The sequence below is a fragment of the Neolamprologus brichardi genome, chromosome 13 (assembly GCF_056152115.1).
Source record: "Neolamprologus brichardi isolate AB-2024 chromosome 13, ASM5615211v1, whole genome shotgun sequence".
Taxonomy (NCBI): domain Eukaryota; kingdom Metazoa; phylum Chordata; class Actinopteri; order Cichliformes; family Cichlidae; genus Neolamprologus; species Neolamprologus brichardi.
In genome coordinates this window covers 4622040-4647201 of record NC_142116.1, presented here as the reverse complement: position 1 = coordinate 4647201, position 25162 = coordinate 4622040, and the positions used below count along the sequence as shown (strand labels likewise).

Below are 25162 nucleotides of genomic sequence, written 5' to 3'. Positions count from 1 at the left end.
TTAGGCCTAAATGGGTGAGTCACTAAATGCAAAGTTAACCACCTCTTCGGGATGTTTGTAGTTCAGCTGCAGTGGAGTGAGACGGGGGAAAATCAACAGTCTAAAACGTCAAGCGTAAAGGTCAGACGCTGGAGCCAGTTCATCAGAAACAAAGAGCAAAGGCTTATTTCTGAACTTAACATTTTGTTCTGACGTTCAGCCGTCACGGCCTGAAGACACACTGCAGTACAGACTCACAATTTATGTTATATCATAGACTATATAGTATATAAAAGATGGACGTGGTTTCGTGGTCTAAAAGGGGAAACATGTTGGATTTTCTTAAACCAGTTAATATATGGTAAGACAACCCTAATCCTCACCTGATTTATGATTTCTGATTATTTTATTATCTCAATAGCTAGTTTCAAACCTTACTGAATACAACATGTCGTTCGTTTAGTAACTTATGGTTGCATTTAGAGTCAAACAGTTCATAAACCAGGGTATGTTTTAAGGCCAGAGGTGGGCAATTTAACTTTCCAAGGGGCCACAAGAGACGCTGGGTCTGCTGGAGGGGTGCACCAATAGGCTTGTAAAGACTTAAATGAATATTGAAAAGAATTGAGTTCAACTTATTGGTGCGGCTTTCCACTGTGTCTCATGTGGCCCCGTGGGAAAATGCATGGCCCACTCCTGATTTAGCCAGTGCCAGAATATAAATAATAAAGTGTGACAGGGGGTATTTTACAACCGTGCATGCATAGGACACAGAGAAATGGAGCTATAGTTGCAAAGTGCAGAAATATCTGTCTTTGATGGCGTGTTGTGGAAAACAGGAAAGTCATTTTTCCTACGTGCAGAAGTGGATTAATGAACTCGCCGCACAGAATTACAGTCGGGGTCACAGCGAGAGCGCGGAATGTGCTCAACACATTTCCATTTGTTTTGCAATTTTTGAGTGAGATCATGCTTTCAGTTACAAAATTGTAGGATTTAATGTAGCCGAGGGAGCGCACAGTTGCTACCTTATAATAGATATACAAAGTGCTGCCATGTGAGCATGAATTTCTTAGTATAAAGTAGAGCTGGGCGATAGAACGATAACGATATGTATTGCGAAATAACTTTTTCTCGATAGAAAAGTTAAACTATTGCGATAGGCCTCACCGCTCTTGTCCTCTTAAAAAAAAAAGAACAGCCAATTCAAATTAAGTAGCGCAGAGCCGAACCAATCACAGCCGCAGCGTCACGTCACGTGACTTGTGCCAAGCCGCACATGTGTATTTGTTTGGGAAGCAGCCAGCCGCCGTGCCGCCCGGGTAATGGAGGAAATGAGTTCGCCGACTAGAGAAAAATCAACCGAGAGCGTGACCGAAGGTTACCGAAGAGAAAACAGATGATGGTTCCAATGCCGGAGAGATTGTCGAACGGAAGAGCCACAGAAGTTCAGTAGTGTGAAGGTGTTTCGGCTATTTCAAGTCTGACAAAAAACAGAGTAGCGGGCATTGTGTTGAAAGCAAGTCTGGAAATACAATAAACTGGTGCATGCTCAATCTCTGACTGGAAGCGCTAATTCGTCATTCGGCTTTTGTCAGACTAAAGTAACTGTTAAAACTGTTTGAAAAGCTCAGCTATACAACAAGGAGAGATTAAAAATTTCCTTTTAGTTCTCAGTTTATTTGATATTGACAAAAGTTAGTCAATTTTGTCTGTTCTTCTGTAAAACAAACTAAGATTTATTTTTAGAATTAATATTTTGTTTCTAAGTGGAATTGACAATTTAGTCTGTTTCGTTTGTTCTATTTTGAAACTTAAACGCTTTAGCGGCTGCCTTTTGTGTAGTTTGCAATATTTGCCTTTATTTATCTGAAAAAGTCTCATGTTTCTTAAGTACATCTACCCTGTTGAACTTATTATGGGAAATAAATATTTAAATCAAAACAAGCTGCTGATTATTTCACAATTTACTTATGAGCAATGGCACATTTAAATCTTACAAATATAGTTATTTGGCTTATATCGTGATTGCCTGAAATGAAAAAAACATATCGTGATATGAAAAAATCTTATATCGCCCAGCTCTAGTATGAAGTCTTGGCAATGGCCAAAAACGCTTCAGTCAAGGTTTTAAGATTTTACAAAGCATTATGTGAAATCATTGTGGGTTTGTTCATCTATTATTTGCAATCAATGGCTTTTGCTGTAATGGCAGCATTAGCAGTCCTATATTGATTCAGATAATACAAAATAATCATTAACATTTTACACTTTACTGTAAGTTGTGTAAGTGTTATCCACTGATTTTCCAGCTATTCACACCTCCCCCCTTTTTTTAAAATTTATTGCTATGTAGGATTTAGGACTTTTTGGCTTTTCTGTAACTCTAGACCAGGGGTAGGCAACTCCAGGCCTCGAGTGCCGGTGTCCTGCAGGTTTTAGATCGCACCCTGGGTAACACACCTGAATCAAATGATTAGTTCATTACCAGGCCTCTGGAGAACTTCAGAAATGCTGAGGAGTCATTTAGCCCTTTAAATCAGCTGTGATGGATCATGGACTCATCTAAAACCTGCAGGACACCGGCACTCGAGGCCTGGAGTAGGCTACCCCTGCTCTAGACAAATTCATCTGCAAGGTTGCTCTTAAGTGTTTCTTTCCCACACGACTGGGTCAAACTTGTCTGATGCTTGGTTCCGAGATACCTGTTGTTAAGCTTTGATTGGTGCACATAGAGACTGCTCTACGGCCTGCAGTTATCCCTAACACTCATCTCTAAATACAGGGAAACCAGCATCTTTCTCTGCTGCTTTAAAATCGCATTGAGCCAAGGCTTTCAAAGGGTGACCCACAGGCCAATGGCAGTCCTCGGTGACATTATGTAACAACAAGTCAATTCTAGGTAATAACAAATCAGCTTAGAATTACCATCAGGAAATCTGCTCATCCTTGAGCAAACGCAGATGTGTTTGCTGCGTCATGCGCTGGCTGCCTAAATTGGCACTTTTAAAACCTCTCTCAAAGAAGGGTTTTTTTTTCTCTTCGCACTTCCTGAAAATCATTATTCATCTGTTTTATTGCTGTACTGGACAGTAAAATGAAAACATAATTTTGAAAGATAGGAGAAAAAAAAGACAATCTTGTTACACAGAGTCTCTTAAGAGACCTTTTTTTGGCTCATGCTGCATTCACATCATGTTGGACCCTGAAAATTTCCTGTTATTCTGACTAGATAGTGTTCACATTATCTCGGCCTACTTATGCTTTCACGCCCTGAACATATTATCTGTCTATTACTATGCCAGTCTTGTAGTATTCTACCATTTTAGCATATATTAACTCTGCTGGACCCACAATGGGCAAATTTACTGTTAAAGCAGACTAAAGAGATATCATCTTTTTTAATTCCATACATTTTCTTCCTTGTCTTACTCTGATTCCTACATTACCCACAGTGCCGAGTGACTGCAGATGGTGCACTTCAAGGTCTGGGTATGTTATGCTAGCATCGGATCCTTTAGCTCCAAGCCTACAGCTTTAGGCAGCGATGAGGAATGGGCTACATGTGCCTGCTGCTAAGCTCAGTTCTTTCCAAACTCCACACCCCCACATTTTATTCAGTTTCAAACTTTAGTCCCAGCCGGTTGACTCAAGGGCAACTCCCCAAGACCTGTAAACAGTCTTTGATGTGTAGAATTTGTGGAGTTCTCCTTTAATTTTGCGCTTTATTTAGCTCCAAGTTAAAGAGGATTTGCTGCCATTAGTTCTGTAGAAATATCTGAGATTCTGTGTAGAATATCTATGATTTTTCAAGTTTGTTTCATTATGGTGTGGACGTGTTTTTCCTGTCTGTTAAATGGGGGCTGCTTATACAGGACTAAACAGGGTCCTTTGAACAGTGAATCAAACAGAGCTACTCCAGTATAGTTTAAGAATAAAAACATATAGGTTTAAACTAAGTGAATGTGGCAACAGACTCATATTTTGTTTGTGAAATCTAACCAGAAAATACCCTTTTTGTATTTGTTAAATGATGAAGCTTTCTAATTATGCAAAACAGCAAAGTAGCAAAAAATAGTGTGTTTAATGTTTTTAGAAACACTAAGATTGGGTTTCTTTTGAACCCATTCTGGGAAAAACAACTTCCTGTTGTCCTGTGCAAATCTTGAATGTAATCATACAAATTAAAATGAAAGAAAAATTCCCGCACATCTACGATGACAGACTGAAGAAATCTGAGCATGCGAGGGTGAATTCATCCTTTAAAGTCACGAAATTTTCTAACGTGCCTCACGAGCAAATCGCCAGCTTAAAATGCAAAACAGCAGCTCTGACTGATTTCTGCGGAGGGAAACGAGCCCAGCTGTGTATCCCTACCACGATCCCGCTGGCTGCACACCTGAGGCTCATTTCAAGTGGGATTGGAGTTGATGAAGATAATTAGCCATCTTTATTGTTTTTCAGATGTGTGAATCAGTGCTTGAGTGTTTGGACGGGGTGATGAGGTTCTTCAAAGGATTTGGCTTTAAGAAAGATCAGTTTTGTGTTTTTACTCAAGTGTTCCTGAAAATCCTCACATTTCAGCTACAGTAAAAGTATGCAAGCGATGACACCCAAAGCTGTTTGCACCCACCTGACAAGTAATTTTTTGTATGAAAAATTAATTAATTCATTCATTTTCCCCCCTCTTTTTCAGAACAATAACTGCAAGGGCAAAACTGCTGGGTGTGGAGTGGGGTACAGAGATGGGTGGTGGCTCTGCACAGGGTGAAATGCTGCTGCTAAGGGATATGGACCAGGGGCATCCAGGAGAGGGATGGGAGAAGATGCATAGAAAGTGGGAGTAAGAGCGGGAGGAGGAGGTAGTGGTGGTGGAGGTGGTGGTGGAGGGATGGGCGATAAATGTGGGGAGAAAGAGGGAATAAGATGAGGGTAGGAAGGAACGGGGAGGTGTGGTGCGGGTGGGAGGAGGGAAAGGTGATGTTGGATGATAGTGTGATGGAAGGAGATAGAGGAAGAGGAGGATGATGAAAAGGATGGCTGGAGGAGGAGAGGAGGATGGAGGTGGACGCACGATGGAGGGAGGCGATGAGGAAAGCGGGGCATCTTCTCTGAGAAGAGAGGTTCAAAATCTATCTCCCTCTCCTTACTTCTTTCCTCCCTTTCCTTCTCCTTCCTCCTCACCCATTCCTTCTCCCACTCTTCGTGCCTCTCCTTCAACTTTTTCCTCTCCATCTGTTTCTCCTCCTCCTTCTTTCTCTCCTTCTCCACACCTCTTTCATCCTCCATCTGCTCCCTCACGGGTGCAACATCTTCATTCGCAGCATTAGCACAGTGATTACAATCAGTGACATGACTACCGATAAAATCGTCACACTGACCACCGTCAATATCGTCGGCGCCGCCTCCAACGCTTTGCCGGATCCCGGCGCAGCTTTTGTAATCAATCGCTGAATCAGAGAGGCTGTTTTTGTGTCGAATGTGGCACTGAGATTTGGCTTTCTCCTCCTCGCCGTGGTCACTTTTGTTATTTTTGTGGCTGTAATCGCAGTTATGACTAAATGCGTCATTGGCTTTGGAGTCGTTAGACTCTATTTCATTCACCGTGTTTTTACATTGACAGTGGTCAGTGTGTCTGTTATTAGTGCTACAGGCAAAAGAATCTTCAGAAAGGCCATCCACAGGTGTGTCTGCAGTTTTCTCACTGGCTTTTTTAGCCACGTGACCATGACGGAGACTTTTGTCTTTCTCAAAAGTAGCGCTAGAGATGGCAGAACTGTCACGCTTATTTTGCACGGTGCCCTTTTCATCATCCTGACTGTGGTCATTGGGTTTGTTATTGGTATGACAGTCACTAAAAGGTTTCTCCGGTGAACACTTCACCTTTTCCAGGCCTCCAGAGGGACCGACGTTAAACTGGCTGTAGTCATTAGCGTCTGCATTGCTGAATTTGCTGTCATCAGAGCTGCAGTAGTTATCGAGTTTGTCAGCGGTGTTACCCTCCCTGGTATTTGAACACAGAGAGTGTTTTGTCCTGCAGAGCAAATGGCAGTCGACAGTTTTGTCCTCTAAAGTGTTGCAGGTGTCCTTGCTATTGAGTCCAAGCGCCTCGTTACCATCCTGAACGCAACAGGCGTCGCCCTCGTTTAAATCCGAAGTCATATCGGCGCAAGCTCCGTCTTGCCTTAAAACGCCAGCGACTCTCCTCGCCTGTCTCCTTCCCCTTTTCCGTTTCTTCCTCGGCGTTGCCCCGGCCTCCGGCGATCCGCTCTTCCTCTTGCTGGCTGTTGCTGCTCTCTTCGACATCACTTCCTCTGAAAGCGCATCGGCAGGGAGGGTCATGTCTACACAGGCCGGCCTCAATCTGCGCTCTGTTTCTGTCTGGTTTGCAGAGCAGCATGTGGTCGGGCTTGACACAAGATTGCTGTGTCCTGCAGGTATTGTTTGTCTTTGACCGCACGCTGTTTCTCTAAAAGGAGCAGGGACAAGGCTAATCATTGGTTTGCATGCTGTTTCTCTGTGAGGTTTAGGAACAAGACAAATTTCTGCCTGGCTCGCAGTGTCACAACAGGGAAAAGGAAGACAGCTAATCGCTGGGTTACATGCGTTTTCTTCAGCTTTCGGAGCAGCGCTTATCTCTCCCTTACTCAGATTCCTTTGCTCCTCATCTCCCTGCCCGTCCTCTTTCCCTGCTTGTGTATTTTTGTGTATCACCCCCGTCTCTCTGTCATTCTGAGCAGGGTCGGATGTAATTGCAGGACAGCATGGCATCTCTATAACAGACCCAGGGACGAGGCTAATCACTGAGTTACATGCTGCATCCCTGCAGAGGAGCTTTCTGAGCCCCTGGCCCCACCCGGAGGCTGATTGCTGAGATTGATGCTGGCTGGCCTCCCTTTTCACCTGCAGACACAGCTGGTTACACCGATTACACCGATTCACAGGAAGATTACTTAATAGCTCCCCTCTCTTCTCGTCATTTCTACCTGCCCTCTCTTGCTCCGTCTGATCTCGTCTTATCCTTCTCTCTTCTCCCCTCATCCTCTTTTTTATCCCTCCCACCAGCCGATGTGCTGCAAGATTACTTAATAGCTCCTTTTCTCTCTTCTCCTCTTTTACGGTGCCCTCTCGTTGCAGCCTGTCTTCTCCTTTTCCTTCAAACATCTGATTCACACAAAGACTGCTTATTATCCTTCTTCCCCTTTCTGACTCTTTTCTGTCTGTTTCCTCTCCTCTTTTCTTTCTCCCCCTCTTTCTCATTCCTCTCCTTACCCCACCCCTCCTCTTCCTCCTCCTCCTCCCGGATTTTTGAAGGCCTAGCGTTGGAGCATGGTGTCCTTCTGCAGAAATCGGAACAAATTTTAAAGCGCTTTCATCAGGGCAGCTGGAGCGATCCGGAACTGCGTCGCTACCGCTACAATGGGCTACAAGTTCCATAGGATTTCCTGCCTGTCCTCCTTCATCCTCTTCGTCCCTTTCATCTATCTTCACCTCCTTTCCTCCCTTCATATCCTTCTGCCTCTGTTGGCAGTCAGGTTGTTTGATCACAGATGGCTTTATTCTCTCACTCCCTTCCTCCAGCCCTCCTTTCTTTTTTTCACCCCCTTCCTTGGCCCTGTTATGCGCTCTGAAGTCATAAAGTAGAGGATTGACACTGTAGGAAATGGAGGGCGAAGTTTTGGTGTAGCTGACCATCTCCGTTGGCCACAGAAGAACCCTGCTACCATCTCGGCTCAGGACACGACAAAACGGCTCTTTGGGACGACTTGGAGGCAAAGAAGCCGACTCCTTTGATGGAGCGGAGTTTGACTGGGGAGTTTGGGGATTGGGGAGAGGAGTTTGATTGGGCTGTGCTTGAGCTGACGTGGTTTCAACACATGAAATTGATTTTTTAGGCTCATTTGTTGTAGGACAAGCCAGATCTTTTACTTCTTGGGGTTGGGTTGAATCTGTCTGATTTTCCACAGCATCATGGATTCCAACTTTGCTGCTTCCGCATTCTGAATCTGTGCTTACACTTTCAGAAATATGTCCTGAAATGCCACTGTTTAAATAAAAATGAGCTCTAGTCCCACTTTCACTGCTGACTTGGGCTCCAGTCCCATCGTCCTTACATAAGGAGAGCTGGGCTCCATTCCCATTGATAATTGAGTCCTCTACTCTGATCACATTGCGATTACATAAAGAAACCTGGGCTCCAGTCCCAGAGAGTCCCACAGTTCTTTTCTCAGTAGACATAATGGCTCCAGCCTCAACGGGTCGAGTTTCAGCTTTACTCTCCTCACTGCACTGGTTTCCAGTATTCCAGTGATTTACACCAACAGCAACCATGTCTGCGGATGATTTGAGCTGCTGATCGGTGACTTTCTCCCCCAGATTTGTTTTCCTGTCATGCACTGCCGCACCTTCTTGCTTCCCTGACAAGCCAGAGCCCTGCCCTGCTTGGATAAATACGGCAGCTGATTGGTGTAAGAGGACACAGCTCCTTTTGGGGAGCGAGAAAGAGACAGGGCGGACTCTGCTCAGGACGGACTGGACGTCAGAGGCTCTGCATACTTCCCTGCTGCTGCTGACGCTGACGTTGGTGGTATTAGTAATGGAGGGGGTGGTGGAGTTCTTGCTGATGCTGGTCACTGTGGTTTTGTTGAAAATGGAGCCATTATGGGTGGCGCCAGAGGCTGTTGTTGGGATGTTATTGGGAGTAATGGGATGGCTTAAATAATCATGAGCCCAAGGGATCTTGTTAAAGTGGCTGTTTTCTGTAGAGCTGTTGGTATCACTGTTTGTCAGGGTGGTGCTGATGCTGGGTGTAATGGTTGGCGGTTGACTGTAATCCAGATGGGTCTTGTCAAGCACGCAGGAGTCCGAAGCGGCAGTAGTTGTGGTGCTGTTGGCGTCTGTTTGCTCATAGGTCCACCGCGTGTTGCTCAGGAGTGCGGTTTCCAGAGCAGGGTCCAGAGGAAGTAAGGGCTGTATCCGGGGGATCTGAGACTCTAGATGGAGAGGGGAACAGAAAGGATTATAGCAGCTGACACTGGTTACATTTACATGTAGAACATAACAGGATTATATGTTGAACCTAACTATAAAGAAAAGAGTAGGAAGGGATACAAAATACCCTTCCTACAAAGAATACCATTCATTTTTAAGGCTTCCTGTACAGTAATCTCCTTAGGCTTTTTTGAGCATTTTGGTGCCGCACCATTACTCTTTTGTTGCTTTCAGCGCGTCTAAATATGATTTATGGATGTAGGATGGACTTAAGCGCAGATTTGAATGTGTCTCACTTAGAAATGGCAAAAAATAAGACTTGTGTAATATGTGTGATATCCATCTTTGTACAGCCATTATGGGGCTCACCGTGCTGTCAGACATTCGTCTGTCTATACGTCAGTTCGGTGAGAGATTTAGAGAAATTGTTTGTTGAGTGAAGGTTTTAAGATGAATCATAGCTTTAAAAGTGATCTATAATATGCTACATCAGAAACCTTGTTTGTAAACTGTTAGGGGAATTATGAGTCTTCCTACTCTAAAAGTGAAAATGCATTTAGGACTTCAACTCCACTTAAATTCAACCCTTCTTGAACTTTTGCACTGATTTCCAATTTAAAATGAGAAGAGAAAACGTATTGAACGCGTTGCTGATGCATTTTCAGAAAAAAAGGGCTACACTTGATTGTTTCTTTGAAACCAAAAGGGAATATTGTTAAAAAAAATGTAAATGCACCGGTCTTGAACACAACTGTTTAGGTGAACTGAAAGAAGATCACTTTTAGATTTAGAACACATGAGAACGAATCACAAATTTAACTTCCACCTTATTCTTAGAATTATATATTGAGGAAACAGCCTTTATGTATACTTTAGTCTATAATTGTAGTCAGAGGTTTACATACACTCATCATGTGCATGAATGCCATAAATTTTGAGCAGCATCATTTGTGATGGTCAAAGTTTGGATGGATTTTCCGTATATATTCAAACTCAAACATATACGAGAGGGGTTGACAGTAAAGCTGTTTCTCCAATCCATCAAACGGAGACAGCTGCTTCAGGAATGGCTGAATGGAAACAGACCCTGGGGCAAAACCGAGACACAGCGGATGGCTATGTTATCAGGTTGGGAATACCTCACCTCCTCGAAAAGAGCTGCAGGTGCTGGATGGGGAGGAAGGCTGCACAGCTAAGACTAGACCACAGCAGTGAAAGGAGGGACGATCTTGATGATTTTAATCTTTTAGACTGTTTTTGTTATAAGTTTAAGATACGTTGGGAAGATGCTTACTTTTGATCTTATTGAGTTATTCTCACAGGCATTTCTATTGAGACATTCACATACATTTTGAATGTGGTAGACACAATACTGTAATCTCAAGTACAGTAAAATAATAACTTATCTCAAGTGCAGTTTTCTCCCTCTTAACTAAAGGAGAAGTAAAGTAAAAAGTAGTAAAGACTCTATAATAGTAAGCAACTTGACCCAGAAGCATCCTTTAGTTATGCTGCCATAGGGAGGTTGCTGGGGATTTCCCATGATGCACTGACTACTTCTTCTCCAGGCCCTGCTACCACAGCATGTCGTTAACTCTTGTATTTTTCTTTCCCAGAGTTTGACTGATGTTTTTGTTGTTCATGGACTCTCTATGAGGACCTACAATCTTTTCTGTCTTCTATATTCTCATGGCTGCACCTCCCCTCTCTCTACTTCTTCCTGTTACAAAGACGTTCCTTCTCCCCACCTTCACCAAATGCTTGTTCATATCATCTGGGATCCTCTGATCATTTATAATTTGAGTTTTTACCTTACAAAATAAGTCGCCTTGAGACAAGTATTCTTGGTGCTATATCAGTAAAACCAGTGCTATGCATGAAACTAAATTCAGTTGGAAAAATATTTTTAAAGAAGATACGAAATATTAAGTTGCGATAGTTATATACCTTCCACCTGTGTTGCTTCCCATTTCTTTCATTATTCTGTTCTGCTACAGTGTTTCCTCTATCTCAGGTCCACCAGGTAGACTAATTAAGGATTACCCTGCCCCTGCTTATAGCAGGCTGGGAGAAGGGTCTCACTGTCTCCCAGACCAAGTAGCTCTCCAGCATCCCCGCTTCTTTGCTTATTTTCTGGTTCAGGACCCATCGTTTGGCTTACCCAGACTCTTTATATACTTTTGTTTCTTTTTTTGCCAAACTTCTAGACATTTACTTCCCATTTTTTCCTGGTAAACTGAAGTTCAGGTGTGGTTCCACTGGGAACAGCAACTTTGTAATGTGTTAAGGTGAGCATTTTTGTTTTTCATTGTAACTATGATAGTCAAGCCACTTCCTTGCAGAGGACAGTAAAAGCAGAGATATGTAAATGTCACCATTTATGCTCAAGCTCCTTAACGCACAACTAAAATACCCCAGAGTCCGCCGGAGCAAAATATAAACTGTAAAATGCTTCTGTGGTGCGACACAACTCGTATGATATGATTTATTCTGGAGTCTTAAGTCATTTCATTCGCACAAAGGTCAGCACTGCTGGGTTGGAGTTGGTCAACAGCAAGAAATTGTGTGTCAAGGTTCATCAATGTTGAACACAGGGCAAAATGTCTGTGTTGATTTATTACAGCAACTCCAGTGATAGCTTAATTTTCCCTAATATTCACTGCAACTACAGAGACCCTGAAGCATCATTTTATTCAGTGTCTAACCAACCAGATTAGATGCTTGTTATGTTGTACTCCACTCCTCCTCAAACCACACCCTCTCATATGTGCATTTCAGGTCTTATACATTGGAAAAGAAGTGAAAACTCTGACATCAGAGTCTGCTGTCAACAGAGATATTTCAGCGATTCTGCAGCAGCCCACACGCTATTGAATCCCTCAATATCAAGAGTGATATCCTCATCACCCAAACCAAACACATACTCATAAAGTATTTAAGAAGCCTAGTACATGCCTTTTTAAGTGGATAAAAGCTCTTACTTGTTCCCAGTGTGGTGCTGCTTGGATGGATATTGCTGCCGTTCTGCACAATCTCTGGTCTGGACTGATCGGCTGAGTCGACAGCCACGGTGGTGGACCGGAACATGGGGCCAGAACCGGGAGCACTGAGGAGAGGAGGATGCAAAGACCAAAGCGTTAAAAGACCACGAGAACAGGACGCAGCAATAGATCAGAGGATGAAATAAAACAGAATAAATTAAAAGAAGAGGAGAGAGAAGAGAAGAGTACAAAGAAAAAAAGGGAGAAGGGAAAGAAAATGGGAAACGAAGACAAAAAGATGAAAGTAATGAGAGAAAAATGACAAAAGAAAAGATAAGGAAATCAGAAAGAGGGAGATAAAAAGAGATGGAGAGGAAAAGGTTAGAAGAAAGAAAATGCAGGAGACAAGAAGAATCAAATGATGAATAAGAAGAGATGTGAGGAGAAAATGAAGTGGAAACAAAGAGGAGAGGAAGCAAGGAGATAGGAGGGAAAGATTAGAAAAAATAAAGGCAAAGAGGACAATAGAAATATAGATGGGAAACTGAAAGGAAAAAAATGAAAAGAGTGGAGGAAACAAGAAGATGAGCATTGAGGAGGGCAAGAGGAGAGTAGAGCTGAAATCCAGCTGAAAATCAATTTGGCCACGCTTCTCTTCTCTCTCCTTTTGTGCCAGGAGCCAAACTGCATTGTTGCAAATCTGAAAATGGCTATGACAGCCGATACTGATACATGTACAGCGAGTGGGTTCAGCCGTGCAGCGTGATTGGTCAGAAACACTTCATAGCCACTCTGAAAATACCCGTTAAGCACAACAAAATGCATTTTATTGCATTGTGACCAACGAGATTCTCAGTGATCTCTCTTTTCTTCTTTACTTGCAAGGCTGAGAGACAAACAGGTCGGTGCAGGAACACATGAAGAAAACTTCCATGCATGGAGTCCAAAGTTGGATGTTAGATCATGTCTTCAGAGAGTATTTTAAGGCAGAGATCAATGTTCGCTTTACGTGGGCGTGCTCGGGTTGGGACTTGCAGCCTTGAGCTCAAATTGTGCATTCGTGTGCAATCGTATACATTTTGAGAAATCAATTTTTGGCGCTTGGTAGCTCGCCAGATGAACCTTTCTCATCACACGCTTTGAGCAAGAAGCAGCCAAATCTGCATCATCTGTTTCTGGACCTCTCTGTTTGTTGATCATTATTCTTACAGGATTTTTTTTTTAAGACAAACAGCACGTGAGCACAACAACTGTTTGGCAGCCCACTTGAGAGTCCCAGATGTCGGAGCCTCCCACCGGCACATGAACAAACAGACTGATATGTAGATTTTTCAGCAACATTAACACGCAGCTGTAAAGCAGCTCTGACAGACATAAACATGGCGGGGTGTTCCCCGTAATGGATAAGCCAGCTCGAGCAAGTTCATCATTTCTACCGTCTGATGATCGTAACTCACTGCAGCTACATGAAAAGGACAGGGCTGATTTAGCAAAAGCCATTCCTGTTCAGTCGGGCGTGAGAAAGTACCCACCTCCAATATTTTGTGAGCTTCTGTTGTGATAATTGTGGTAATTTTGAGGCATATTTTCCACTCGTTTTGCATCCTATCTGCTGTTTTCAACCCCTTTCTAGTAACTGTAGATATTTGTGTTGATTTTGTGCAGTCAGAAATTATATTTCAAATTAAAGCCGTAATTTGTTGGTCAACTATTTTTTCAATATTTTGATTACAGGCTTGTGTGGGGCAAACATTAGGTTATTTTTTACCGCTCTGACAACTATACTGTAAACATATTGGAACAAACATAGTAACTGAACATGCATAATATTTTACGTAACACCCATAATTTGCTTCTGCAAACCCAGAACTTATCCAACACACCCACTCTGGATGCTACAATAGTACTGGACAAATGCAGCTACAAAGACACTATAGAAATAAGTACAGTGAAATTTTCCTGAATGGGTACTGCACATCTGTAAAATACTTCAAGTTAATTTAAATATAATCAGTTGCACCAACTTAAAAAGGTCGAAAATTTCTGAGACATTAAAATGATTGAACTAAGATTTTCTAAAGTATAAGTTTTGATACAGTTTTATTCAATTATGTTAGTATTTGTCACCATGCTCTTCACTCTGAAGCCACCCATGGGTATACCTACTACAACTAATGTTCAGGTCCTTACGTTTTGTGGCTTTTTATTTGGGTCTCACATGGTTACTTAAACACATAATTTTAATCAGATGAGGGTATTCATACTAACAAGCGCAGCCATATAAAGTACTTTACAAGTTCTTGAAATATCAAAAGTTTGTGTTCTCACGAGGGTCACCACATGGGCTACACAGGAAACAGGGAATGTCTTTGAAGCATGGACGTGAACACATGAGCAGCAGCGAGGCCAGTACGAGCGCTTTGGTGTTTGTGGATTTTAAATTGTTTTCTTGAATGAAAAAGATGCGCTCGGACGTTAGACAAGTTTCAAAATGCAGCAGGTCAGGTTGCTGTTTAATTAGTGACATTATTATCCTGTAATAATTCACACTTTGCATATTGTTTACACTGAGTACTAAAGTAAACCAGTGGAGCCATCAAACTATCACAGTGTGAGGCTCTTAAATACGAGGCCATCGTTAATTCACATTTGAACTTTTGAATGTGTCAAGTTCACTCTGCTACCACATGACTGTACTGCACAGTAGGTCTGGGCGATATGGCCTAAAATTCATATCACGATATAATTTGAAGCATGTGCGGTAACGATATATATCACGATATATTATTTTCTTCTGTATAACGTATTTTCCACACTATAAGGCACACTTAAAATCTTTTAATTTTCTCAAAAATCGAGAGTGTGCCTTATAGTGTGGATGGATTGTCAGAGCATTATGGCTGCCGCAACAACAACATGGGAATAGAACAGCTGCGAGAGAATTCAACATTAATGAATCAATGTTACGGAAGTGGAGGAAGCGCAGTTTTTGGCTTTCCCCATATTTCAAAAGTGCTTCATGTCTTTGGTATGACTGTCTCCGCCATAATTTGCAGATGATAATGGTTTTAACCGCTGCCATGCTTTCGACCAAAACAGGCGCAGCTTGATGACATCATCAACATGCGCTATCACGATAGAGCGATACAGTCAAAATCTCTGTCGTTGGCCAAATTTATATTGTTTCTATCGTATATCATTTATATCGCCCACCCCTACTGCACAGTACAGCTCAAATCACATCATCAAGTTTGCAGATGACACAACAGCGGTGGGTCTCATCACTAACAATGATGAGTGTGAATACAGAGAGGAGGTACAACACCTGGTGGACTGGTGCCAGAGCAACAACCTGTCTGTTCAGGAGACTAAAGAGATGGTTGTTAACTTCAGGAAGACACCCCACTGCACATCAATGGATCTGCTGTTGAGTTGGTCAACAACGGGAAGTTCCTGGGTGTGCACATATCAGATGACCTTTCCTGGAACCTGAACACCACCACCATCACTGAAGAAAGCCCAACAACGTCTTCACTTTCTTGGAAGCTGAACAAGGCCAGTCTCCCTCCTCACGTCCTCACATCTTTTTACCGGGGAACCATTGGTAGCATTCTCATTCCTCACTATCCGGTACGGGAACTGCACTTTCACTGAAAAGAAGTCTCTGCATCGGATAGTGAGAACAGCAGAGAGAATCGTTGGAGGCCCTCACCCACCCATCTCCCAGCTCTATGACAAACACATCATCCGATGTGCAATCAGCGTAGTGAATGACACTTCCCACCCCTCACACGCACTGTCCTCCCTTCTTCCATCTGGCAGACGGTTTCACAGCATCAAAACCATAACGGCCAGACACTGCAAGAGCTTCTTCACCCAAGCAGTCAACTACCACCAAAGGGCCGATAAACATAAACACTTTTACCAACAAACACTTTGACAAACATAAAGATCTCTACAAACATTTTTACAGTACTCACCAAAAGACTCAATAATAACAACACAAACTTTCACATCTATATTATGCTACACTTGCACATTTTACATCTTTCACATGTCTTCGTATTGTCTTGTCCACAATATCCTGACCATAACTTGAACCTGCTATTCAATACCAACATCTCACTTTACTGTAATTGCACATGATCACTTTTGTCCTTGTTTATTATACATAGATATAGTTAGTATTAGTACTTTTTCATCTTTTTAATTTGACTTAAATATAGTGAGTTATTATTTTTTGTCATTTCTAGTTTTATATCCCCTGTAGATATATTTTGATACCCTTATAAATGCACCATGGGGGGCTTGGGGTGAAATGGCCTTTCGATAGATACACTCTATACTATATATATTGTTGTATTGACAATAAAGCCTTGGCTGCACCAGAGTTGTGGAATAACCTTCCGATTGTGATCCGGGCGTCTGATTCCATCCAATCTTTTAAATCACAGTTAAAAACCTATTTGTTTAATCTTGCCTTTCCTGCTTGTTAATGCTCGCACCTGACTTTTAGACATATTCTATTTTTTCTTATACATATTTTATGGCTTGTTTTTATTTTGATATGCATTTTATATTACCCCTGTGTATTAGTGGCATTGACCTGTGAGGATATTTGATACTTTGCTAAGGCCTTACAATACTCGTGTTACTTCTCTGTCTCTTATGTTAAGCACTTTGGTATACCGCTGGTTTTTAAATGTGCTCTATAAATAAAGATTGTTGTTGTTGTTGTTGTGTTGAATCTTGAATCTTTTCCTGCCGTCTATTCTGGAATGAGCATTGTCACAGTTTTAAGTCCTGTGTGATGATGAAGCAGAAAACAAACTAAGTGTGGACAGATTATTAATAGTATTAGTCTGATAATGTGATTTATTTAGCTTAAAAGATAGAATAAGTTTGACATTAACAACATGCAGGACAAATGTACTTATTTATGAGCAATTTTCCAAACTTCTTATAAACATAAATGGGAAAAAATTGTATTTGATAGCATTTAATATTACAATAATGGATTACACAGAACTGGACAATAATGTCATTACACTAGATGTTTTTCTGAAAGTGCTGTAACTACGTTTAATGAAGTACGTCCTTCACTGTTATCTTCTTTAGTGCCATGTGGCAGGACAAAGCAGAGCAGCTACCTTAACCCTACTCCCACAGAATGCAATACAATGCAAAACACCTTGAGGTGACTGTTGTTGTGAATTAAATTCAGTAACAACTGAATCTCATTTTTAGCTTATTCAGTAGTCCATCTAGTTTTTTTCCTCTAAATCTGCTGCTTGGTGGTGGAAATGATACTCCCGAGAGCTGGAACGTGAACCAAAACTATAAATCTTCATAAAACAAACAAAAAAAAAACATTGTTTTATTCATGCTCTGTAGGGGTGAAGAGAAAGGCAAGAGAACGGCAGATGTGGACATTGTACTCTTTTCATCCCATTGAAAAACTACAGCTTGAAGTCCTAAAAAAGACTTTAAAAGATAAAGGAAAACAGAATGTTTAACAGTTTCACTGATTTTCGGAAAACTTATTTTTTTTACCAAGTCGATTTTGAAACATATTCCATAAAATATAAATGGAGCAACTGCTACAATTGAGCTTTTTACACATAAAATATAATAAATGGGTTGAAAGGAAAGAAAGAACTTATGGATGCTACTAACCACTCTCCCGTCCTCCTGTCTTCATGCTGATTGAGTCTCCTCAGCACTCTCTCCTCTCTCTTCTCCTCCCTGCGCCTCCTCTGCCTCCTGCAGGCCAGTGCTCTGTAAAACTCCCTCTGTTTCAGCTCCTTCAGTCGCTGCAGGACAAGCGGAGTGATTAACAGAAGCAGATGCAGTCGTATCAGGGCTGCATTAAAAAGGAGATGTAAGAGGTCAAATGGATAATACATTAAAAAGATGAATTTAAATGTTTAATTTGTGAGGTAAGTGGGTGGAGTTATCAGTCTTGTGTATCTGCTCTGTCTGTAAGCGTGTGTGCGTGCATTGTTTGTGCATGTGTGTCTATTTGCATCGTCTAAGTCAGCCAGTGTCTGCTTTAGTAGAGTCCAGACCAGCTTAATTCACTTATTGAGCTCTGTCTGCAAGCTGTCTGCTGACCGGAGATACTGATACAGTGTGCGAGTGTCATTTGTGCCCGTGTGTGTGTGTGTGTGTGTCACAAATAATAATAATGATAATAATATACCTGTGGGTTCACATCTCAAATAGACAGATGACAAGAGACAGACAGCGAGGCGGGCGGAGACACCAGCAAATAGATAAACAGACATAAATAGACAGACAGATAAAACATGGAGGCAGGCAGGCAAACAGACGGAGGGACAAAGAGACAGGCTGGAAGACAGACACTGTGGGGTTTGTTAAAGTTTGTTATGTAGCCTGTGATATTTTCATGGAAGGTGTACATACAGTGTGAAGGGTGGACAGAATGACAGGAAGCCTCACGGTAGACCGCAACAACACGACAAACTAGGACTGAATCAACACCGTTAGCACACCGTCAACCGTTAAACTGTGAAACATGTAGACTGGTTTACAGCATATCAATATAAAAAAAAAAACGCAACACGTGATAGTTTCCTGCAATACCGATGATGTTGCCTATTAACCTGAGGTGGAATGAAGCCTATGTCATATTCCAAGAACAGTTGGCGTACTCTTTTGTGCAAACTGAGCCCAAACGCTCTTTTTTTGCTAACATTTGAGTGATTATAGCAGCATATTTTTTAGCACTGATTTAGGCCACATTCATTCATAACACACACATTTACTGCTTACTCTTAAACCTATTTTTAACAACCTTTCACACACTTACAGGGAAATTCAGGGGATTCGAGGGAAATTTGGGGTTAAGTATCGTGCCCAAGGACACTTTGACACTTTGTGGAATAGAGCCAGTGTCCTTCCAGATGGTCGAGCTGCACAAACTCCTAAGATACATTCCTGCAGGTGAGCCCTACGTGCCAAATCATGTCATAGAATGGAGACTACTGTGAAAAAGTATTTGCCCTCTTTCTGATTTTTTTCTTGCATATTTGTCACACATGTTTCAGATCATCAAAATATTCAATATTATATACAGATAATTCACATAATTAACTGATTATCCACATTTTCTAAGAAACTAACTTAAATTTCATCAGCCACACCCAGCTCAGATTAATGTTAGACCTTTTGAATAAATAAATCACTTAAATATAACCTTTCTGACAAAATGAAGTGTACTATCAGATCAAAAAGCAACACATCATGCTGTGATGTAAAGAAACAGCCATCCATCAGTCTGGAAAAACATTGTAGAGCATTTTATAAGGCTTTGAGACTCCAGTGAACCACGATGAGAGCCATTATCCACAAATGGAGTAAACAGTGGGACAGTGGTGAACCGAGTTGCTGGCCGACCAAAATGACTCTAAGAGCGCATCAACAACTCACCCAGGAGGTCACAAAGGAATCTAAAGGAAACATCCAAAGAGCTGCAGGCCTCAGTTGTGAGTTCATGAGTCAACAATAAGAAAGAGAGTGGGCAAGAACGGCATCCATGAGTTCCAAGGCAAAAACCACTTTTGGGAAAATATTCAGTGGACTGAAAAGACAAAAGTCGAATTTTTGGAAGGTTTGAGACCCGTTACATCTGGTGTAAAACTAACACAGCATTTTACGTCATACAAACAGTCAAACATGGCGGAGGTAGTGTAATGGTCTGGGGCTGCTTTGCTTCTTCGGGACCTGGCGACTGGCTGTAATTGATGCAATCGCAAATTCTGATGTCTAACCATCAGTTTCAGATTCATTACCAGTTGCTGCATTACAGTTCTTGCAGTCAAGGGTGGCACAACAATTTATTAAGTTTAGAGGGCAGTTACTATGAACTGATCATTTAAAAACTGCATTATGTATTTACTTGTGTTTAATGTCAAAATGTGTTAGACTAACATGTTCAGATCATCAAAGAAAGACACAAAAATAAGAGATTAAGAATCACAGCATTATACATGCTCTACAACTATCTGGGAACATGAAAGTCGTGCATTGCGTCTGTTTTAGGACGATGCATGATGACTTTTTTCATCCAGATGTCATGTTGTCACATTTAGCTGAATACAGTTTGAGTGATAAACAAAAATAAGCTATTTCCAAAAACAGAAACATGATATTAACAGATTTTCTGTTTTTCTCCCTGTTTGTTTTCAGTAATTAATTTACCCTGTGGTACACAGCAAGATAATCAAATCAGAGGAATTTCCATGTACTTTACATTGTGTCAGCTGGGATACTGAAGCGTCATTACTCAGATGTGAAGCTATCAACCAATGCTCCGCTCCTAGCATCATGTAGCAAATGCCTTTTTAAAAATATATATTAGTCTTACTGCTGTATTAGCAGCATTTTTAAATTAGACATCTCCTTTTGTGTGAATCTTTTTTGTGAATATTTCTAAAGGGGCCCCTGGTTCAAGGGATCCTTACGCTTAGTCAGTGTTGGGAAGGTTACTTTTAAAATGTATTCCATTACAGAATACAGAATACATGCCCTAAAATGTATTCTGTAACGTATTCCGTTACGTTACTCAATGAGAGTAACGTATTCTGAATACTTTGGATTACTTAATATATTATCATGCTGTTTACAACTACATGAATGTACTATTGCTGTGATTTATTACTGTTACTGAAGGTCCGCGGCTCCGAACCGTAGTAAAGGGACCTCTGGCTAATACGGTGGGTTCTGTGTCGGCTCGTAGCCGAAAACTAGCTTTACTTTGTTGTCTGGGTCAACTTTGCTAGCAAGAGACAGAGAGAGGCGTTGAAAGGCTGCTCCAACGGAACTTATTGTTTTTGGAGGAAAACACGAACACGGTGTACAGTCGAGTCTTAATAGCTTACTTACAACTGGGCTCGTCAGGCTCTCTTCTTGGCTGCAGTGGTTATTATTATATTTACATGCTTCCAGTTCCCGTTTTTGCTCGATGACAGCTCATACTTTTCCTTTTTCTCCCTCCCTCGCTCACAGACACATAACGGGTATGGCAGTCCATTCTCCCTGCAGCACGGACTACACTGCCCATGATGCTACATTCTTTAGAGCTATACCTGTAGCATTCTGCCTATTAGCTTAGCACAACAACAGGCGCTCTCTCACCCAGGAAACACGCAGAGAGAGAGCGTCACCCTGTAACCATGGCAACCGTAACGCTGCCGCCTGGAACAACAGAACGTAGCTGTCAAACAAAACCCAAACAGTCCTGACCCGCTACAATATGAAACAGGAAAGTACCGCCGTGTAATCCATTTATTTCAACAAAGTAACTGTATTCTAAATATCACCTTTTTAAACGGTAACTGTAACGGAATACAGTTACTCATATTTTGTATTTTAAATACGTAACGGCGGTACATGTATTCCGTTACTCCACAACACTGCGCTTAGTATTCATCTACAATCGAAGGTTGCATTTATTTCCTCCCATGCTGATATTGTTATGTAGTGGAAATGATGCTGACCAGGTGAACTGTAGATAAATCACTGCTGGAAATAGCAGACAGGGAATAACAACTTACCCCAAACATAATGTAATCAATTGGAGTGTTTCACTACACTACACCATATAGAACATGAACAATAGATTTGAGATTAAAGATCCACATCGAACAGTACAGTTTGTATACAAAGGGCTACTGTATCTAGAAAGTTCATCAGCTGTAAAGCATTGGCTGAAAGTCGGTAGTTTCACCTTGAGGATTATTGTTTCCTTTAAGATTCACAGTGCTGGAGTGCAGAGCACACACAAAAAACGATGTGTCACCTTTCTGCTACTGACAGGTCTCACTGTTTAATTTATATACTTTATAAGATAAAAAAATATGTCTCTGTAAGCAGCATATATAGGATAAACTATGGATGGTTGTTTTTCTCAGTCTGGCTCGTTTCATCTGTCACAGCAGCACATCAAGCGCTGGTGACGTAGCCCCTCTGCAAACTGCTTCATTTCTAAAAGAAAATGGGACCGTGACTGACCGTGAACCAAAAGATGGGCAGCTTAGCCGAGTGTGTGCAGGCTAGAGAATATTAGTGCTGGAAAATCCATTTCCTGCAAGTGTTGCAGTCTCGAACAATATGCCCTAAATGCTCCGCATCCTCAAGTAAACCTAATAACTCTGACACACAGCTAACTGTGAAAAATATTATGCCTCTTTCATCACTTGCAAGTGAACAAATGGTAATTGCAGCAAATACATTCCTCCCAGCACCTATAATTTTGTAAACACCCAAACAGCTGCAAGTTCTCAGAGTTGCCTTCCTCCACATCTCTCTTTTTTACATCCAACTGAAGAGAGAAAAATAATGAGAAGGATGTTGCAGCAATGCGACAATTTCACATATTTATTTGAGGTAGGCTGCATTATTGATAATCTTTATGTTTTTATTCAATTAGGAGAATTTGTACTGTTGATTTTTAACCTAAAATGACCCTGTTTGCCTATTATTGGCTTTATAGATTTCATTTAATCTTTATGTCTTACTCTATAGAGGTATAGAGCTTCAGAATATCTTCATGAGGAATGTCTATGCATGCTGGTTAGTCAACCACAAGATTAAAACCACTGACAAGAGGATAATAACATCGATCACCTCATTACAATGCAATGTCCTGCTGGGAAATCTTGGGAAATAATAGGACTGAAAGCTATATTCTCTTGGGTGAAAGTCCAGCATCTGACTTATGCCATTGCACCTTCCTCCTTATCACAATTTACTAACTTGAAACCTGACACTTCAGTGTGTAGATTTATGAGTAACCAACACACGTGGAGCTCTTTGGCATTGATTCTCCAAGCCTTTGAACTCTGCTACAGTAACGAACACCATTTTTCCAAATGATATTTCCTCATTTGGTGTTTTGTTGATGATGGAAAACACATTAGTCGAATGTCTTCCTTAAGTCTTCAGTGACTGTTTCTAGGATACGATTCACATCATTTTCAAACTTATCAAATATGTGACCCTCGTACCCTATCGATATGATTACTGTCATCCTAGCAGACACTAGAAGAAATGTATCATCATATGATGAACGTGATCACTCAGAACATCTTTGTATTGATTTGTGTTGACCTTTTCCTCTAAGAAGACCCAAAACATGTCGCCCACCATCAACTATCTGTAAATATAAAGTAAAACCGATGACTGCTGTTGCCCCATAAAATAACTCGTATATATTAAACATTGATTATTTCAGTGTTTACTCTTACTTTTTTTTATATTATTTTCTTTCTCTCTTTCTCAAGTGCAAATGGCCTGTGGATGATATGTATAAAATCCAATATAACATTATACAATTTTGGGGGGGGCATAATACTGATATACAGTGGGCTGTGTCATCAGATAAAACCGCCATGCATTATGTGAAAAAAATCAATCGTTAATGGATTTTAAAAAAAGAGGAGAAGAATATTTGTTTTTGGCAAATCTTGTAAGTTGAATATCTGACAGGTTGTGATACTTAATCACATTGATACGAAAATCATTTTTAAAAAATCTAATGCTGCCATAAAACAGTTGTACTTATTGATTTGTAACATCAGCCACAATAGTCTAACACACACGGGCTGTGTAACTGTTAAAGGGACAACAGTTTTAAACAAACTAGCTAAATTTCTGCTTCACATCTCTTGGTATATATATATATATATATATATATATATATAAACAGTGTTGGGAAGGTTACTTTTAAAATGTATTCCATTACAGAATACAGAATACATGCCCCAAAATGTATTCTGTAACGTATTCCGTTACGTTACTCAATGACAGTAACATATTCTGAATACTTTGGATTACTTAATATATTATCATGCTTTTTACAACTACATGAATGTACTATTGCTGTGATTTATTACTGTTACTGAAGGTCCGCGGCTCCGAACTGTAGTAAAGGGACCTCTGACTAATACGGCGGTCCGTGTCGGGCTCATAGCCAAAAACTAGCTTTACTTTGTTGTCTGGGTCAAGTTTTCTTGTGACAGACAGAGAGAGGCGTTGAAAGGCTGCTCCAACGGAACTTATTGTTTTCGGAGGAAAACACGAACACGGTGTACAGTCGAGTCTTAATAGCTTACTTACAGCTGGGCTCGTCAGGCTCTCTTCTTGGCTGCAGTGGTTATATACAAGCTATGCTTGTAGCATTCTACCTGTTAGCTTAGCACAACAACAACAACAAAAAGGGCTCTCTCACCCAGGAAACAGGAGAGAGAGAGAGAGAGAGAGAGCGTCGCCCTATAACCATGGCAACCACAAGCTGCCGCCTGGAACAACAGAACGTAGCTGTCAAACAAAACCCAAACAGTCCTGACCCTCGACAATATGAAACAGGGAAGTACCGCAGTGTAATCCATTTATTTCAGCAAAGTAACTGTATTCTAAATACCACCTTTTTAAACGGTAACTGTAACGGAATACAGTTACTCATATTTTGTATTTTAAATACGTAACGGCGGTACATGTATTCCGTTACTCCCCAACACTGTATATAAAGTATATAAATTCAAGAACTGTAGCAAGGACCTAATATAAACTTATTTCCCACTTTATCAGGTACACCTGTTCAACTTCTTGATAATGAAAATATCTAATGAGCCAATCACATGGCAGCAACTCAGCAATTCAGGACAGGGGATGAAATGTGATTTAAGTGACATTAAGTGTAGGCGGTCGGAGTATTTCAACAATGGCTGATCCACTGGATTTTCACACACAACCAGCTTTAGGGATTACAGAAAACGGACCAGATAGAGAAACTCTACAGTGAGCGGCAGCTGTCTTGGTGGAAACACCTTGCTGATGTCAGAAGTCAGAGGAAAATAGCCAGACAGCATTTACCCGAATAACCAGTTACAAGCAAGATATGCAGAAGAGCATCTCTGAATACACGACAGCCTCGATACCGATGGCTTTCAGCAGGAGAAGACCAAAACAGGTGCCACTGATGTGGGCTAAACAAAGGTAACTGAGGCTACAGTTCACACAGGCTCACCAAAATTGGTCAGTAGAAGACTGGGAAATGCTGCTTCATATGAGGAGTCTGGATTTATGCTGCAACATCTGGATGGTAGGGTAAAAACTTGGCATAACCAGCATGAAAACTTAAATCCATCCTGCCTTTTATCAGTAGTCCATGCTGGTGATGGTGTAAG

General features: G+C 41.2%; 1 protein-coding gene across 1 annotated transcript in view; it reads right to left on the bottom strand.

Annotated features, from left to right (window-relative positions):
- Positions 1–2597: 2597 nt before the first annotated feature.
- LOC102799940 (uncharacterized) overlaps positions 2598–25162 on the bottom strand; it is a 93890-nt gene continuing 71325 nt past the window's right edge. Inside the window, exons 3-5 of the mRNA XM_006783509.3 lie at positions 17628–17764; positions 11952–12076; positions 2598–8972 (exon numbers count right to left, since the gene is read on the bottom strand). Coding sequence (XP_006783572.2) covers positions 4672–8972; positions 11952–12076; positions 17628–17764 — 4563 coding nt within the window. The 3' untranslated portion in view covers positions 2598–4671. The remainder of the gene's footprint in view (positions 8973–11951; positions 12077–17627; positions 17765–25162) is intronic.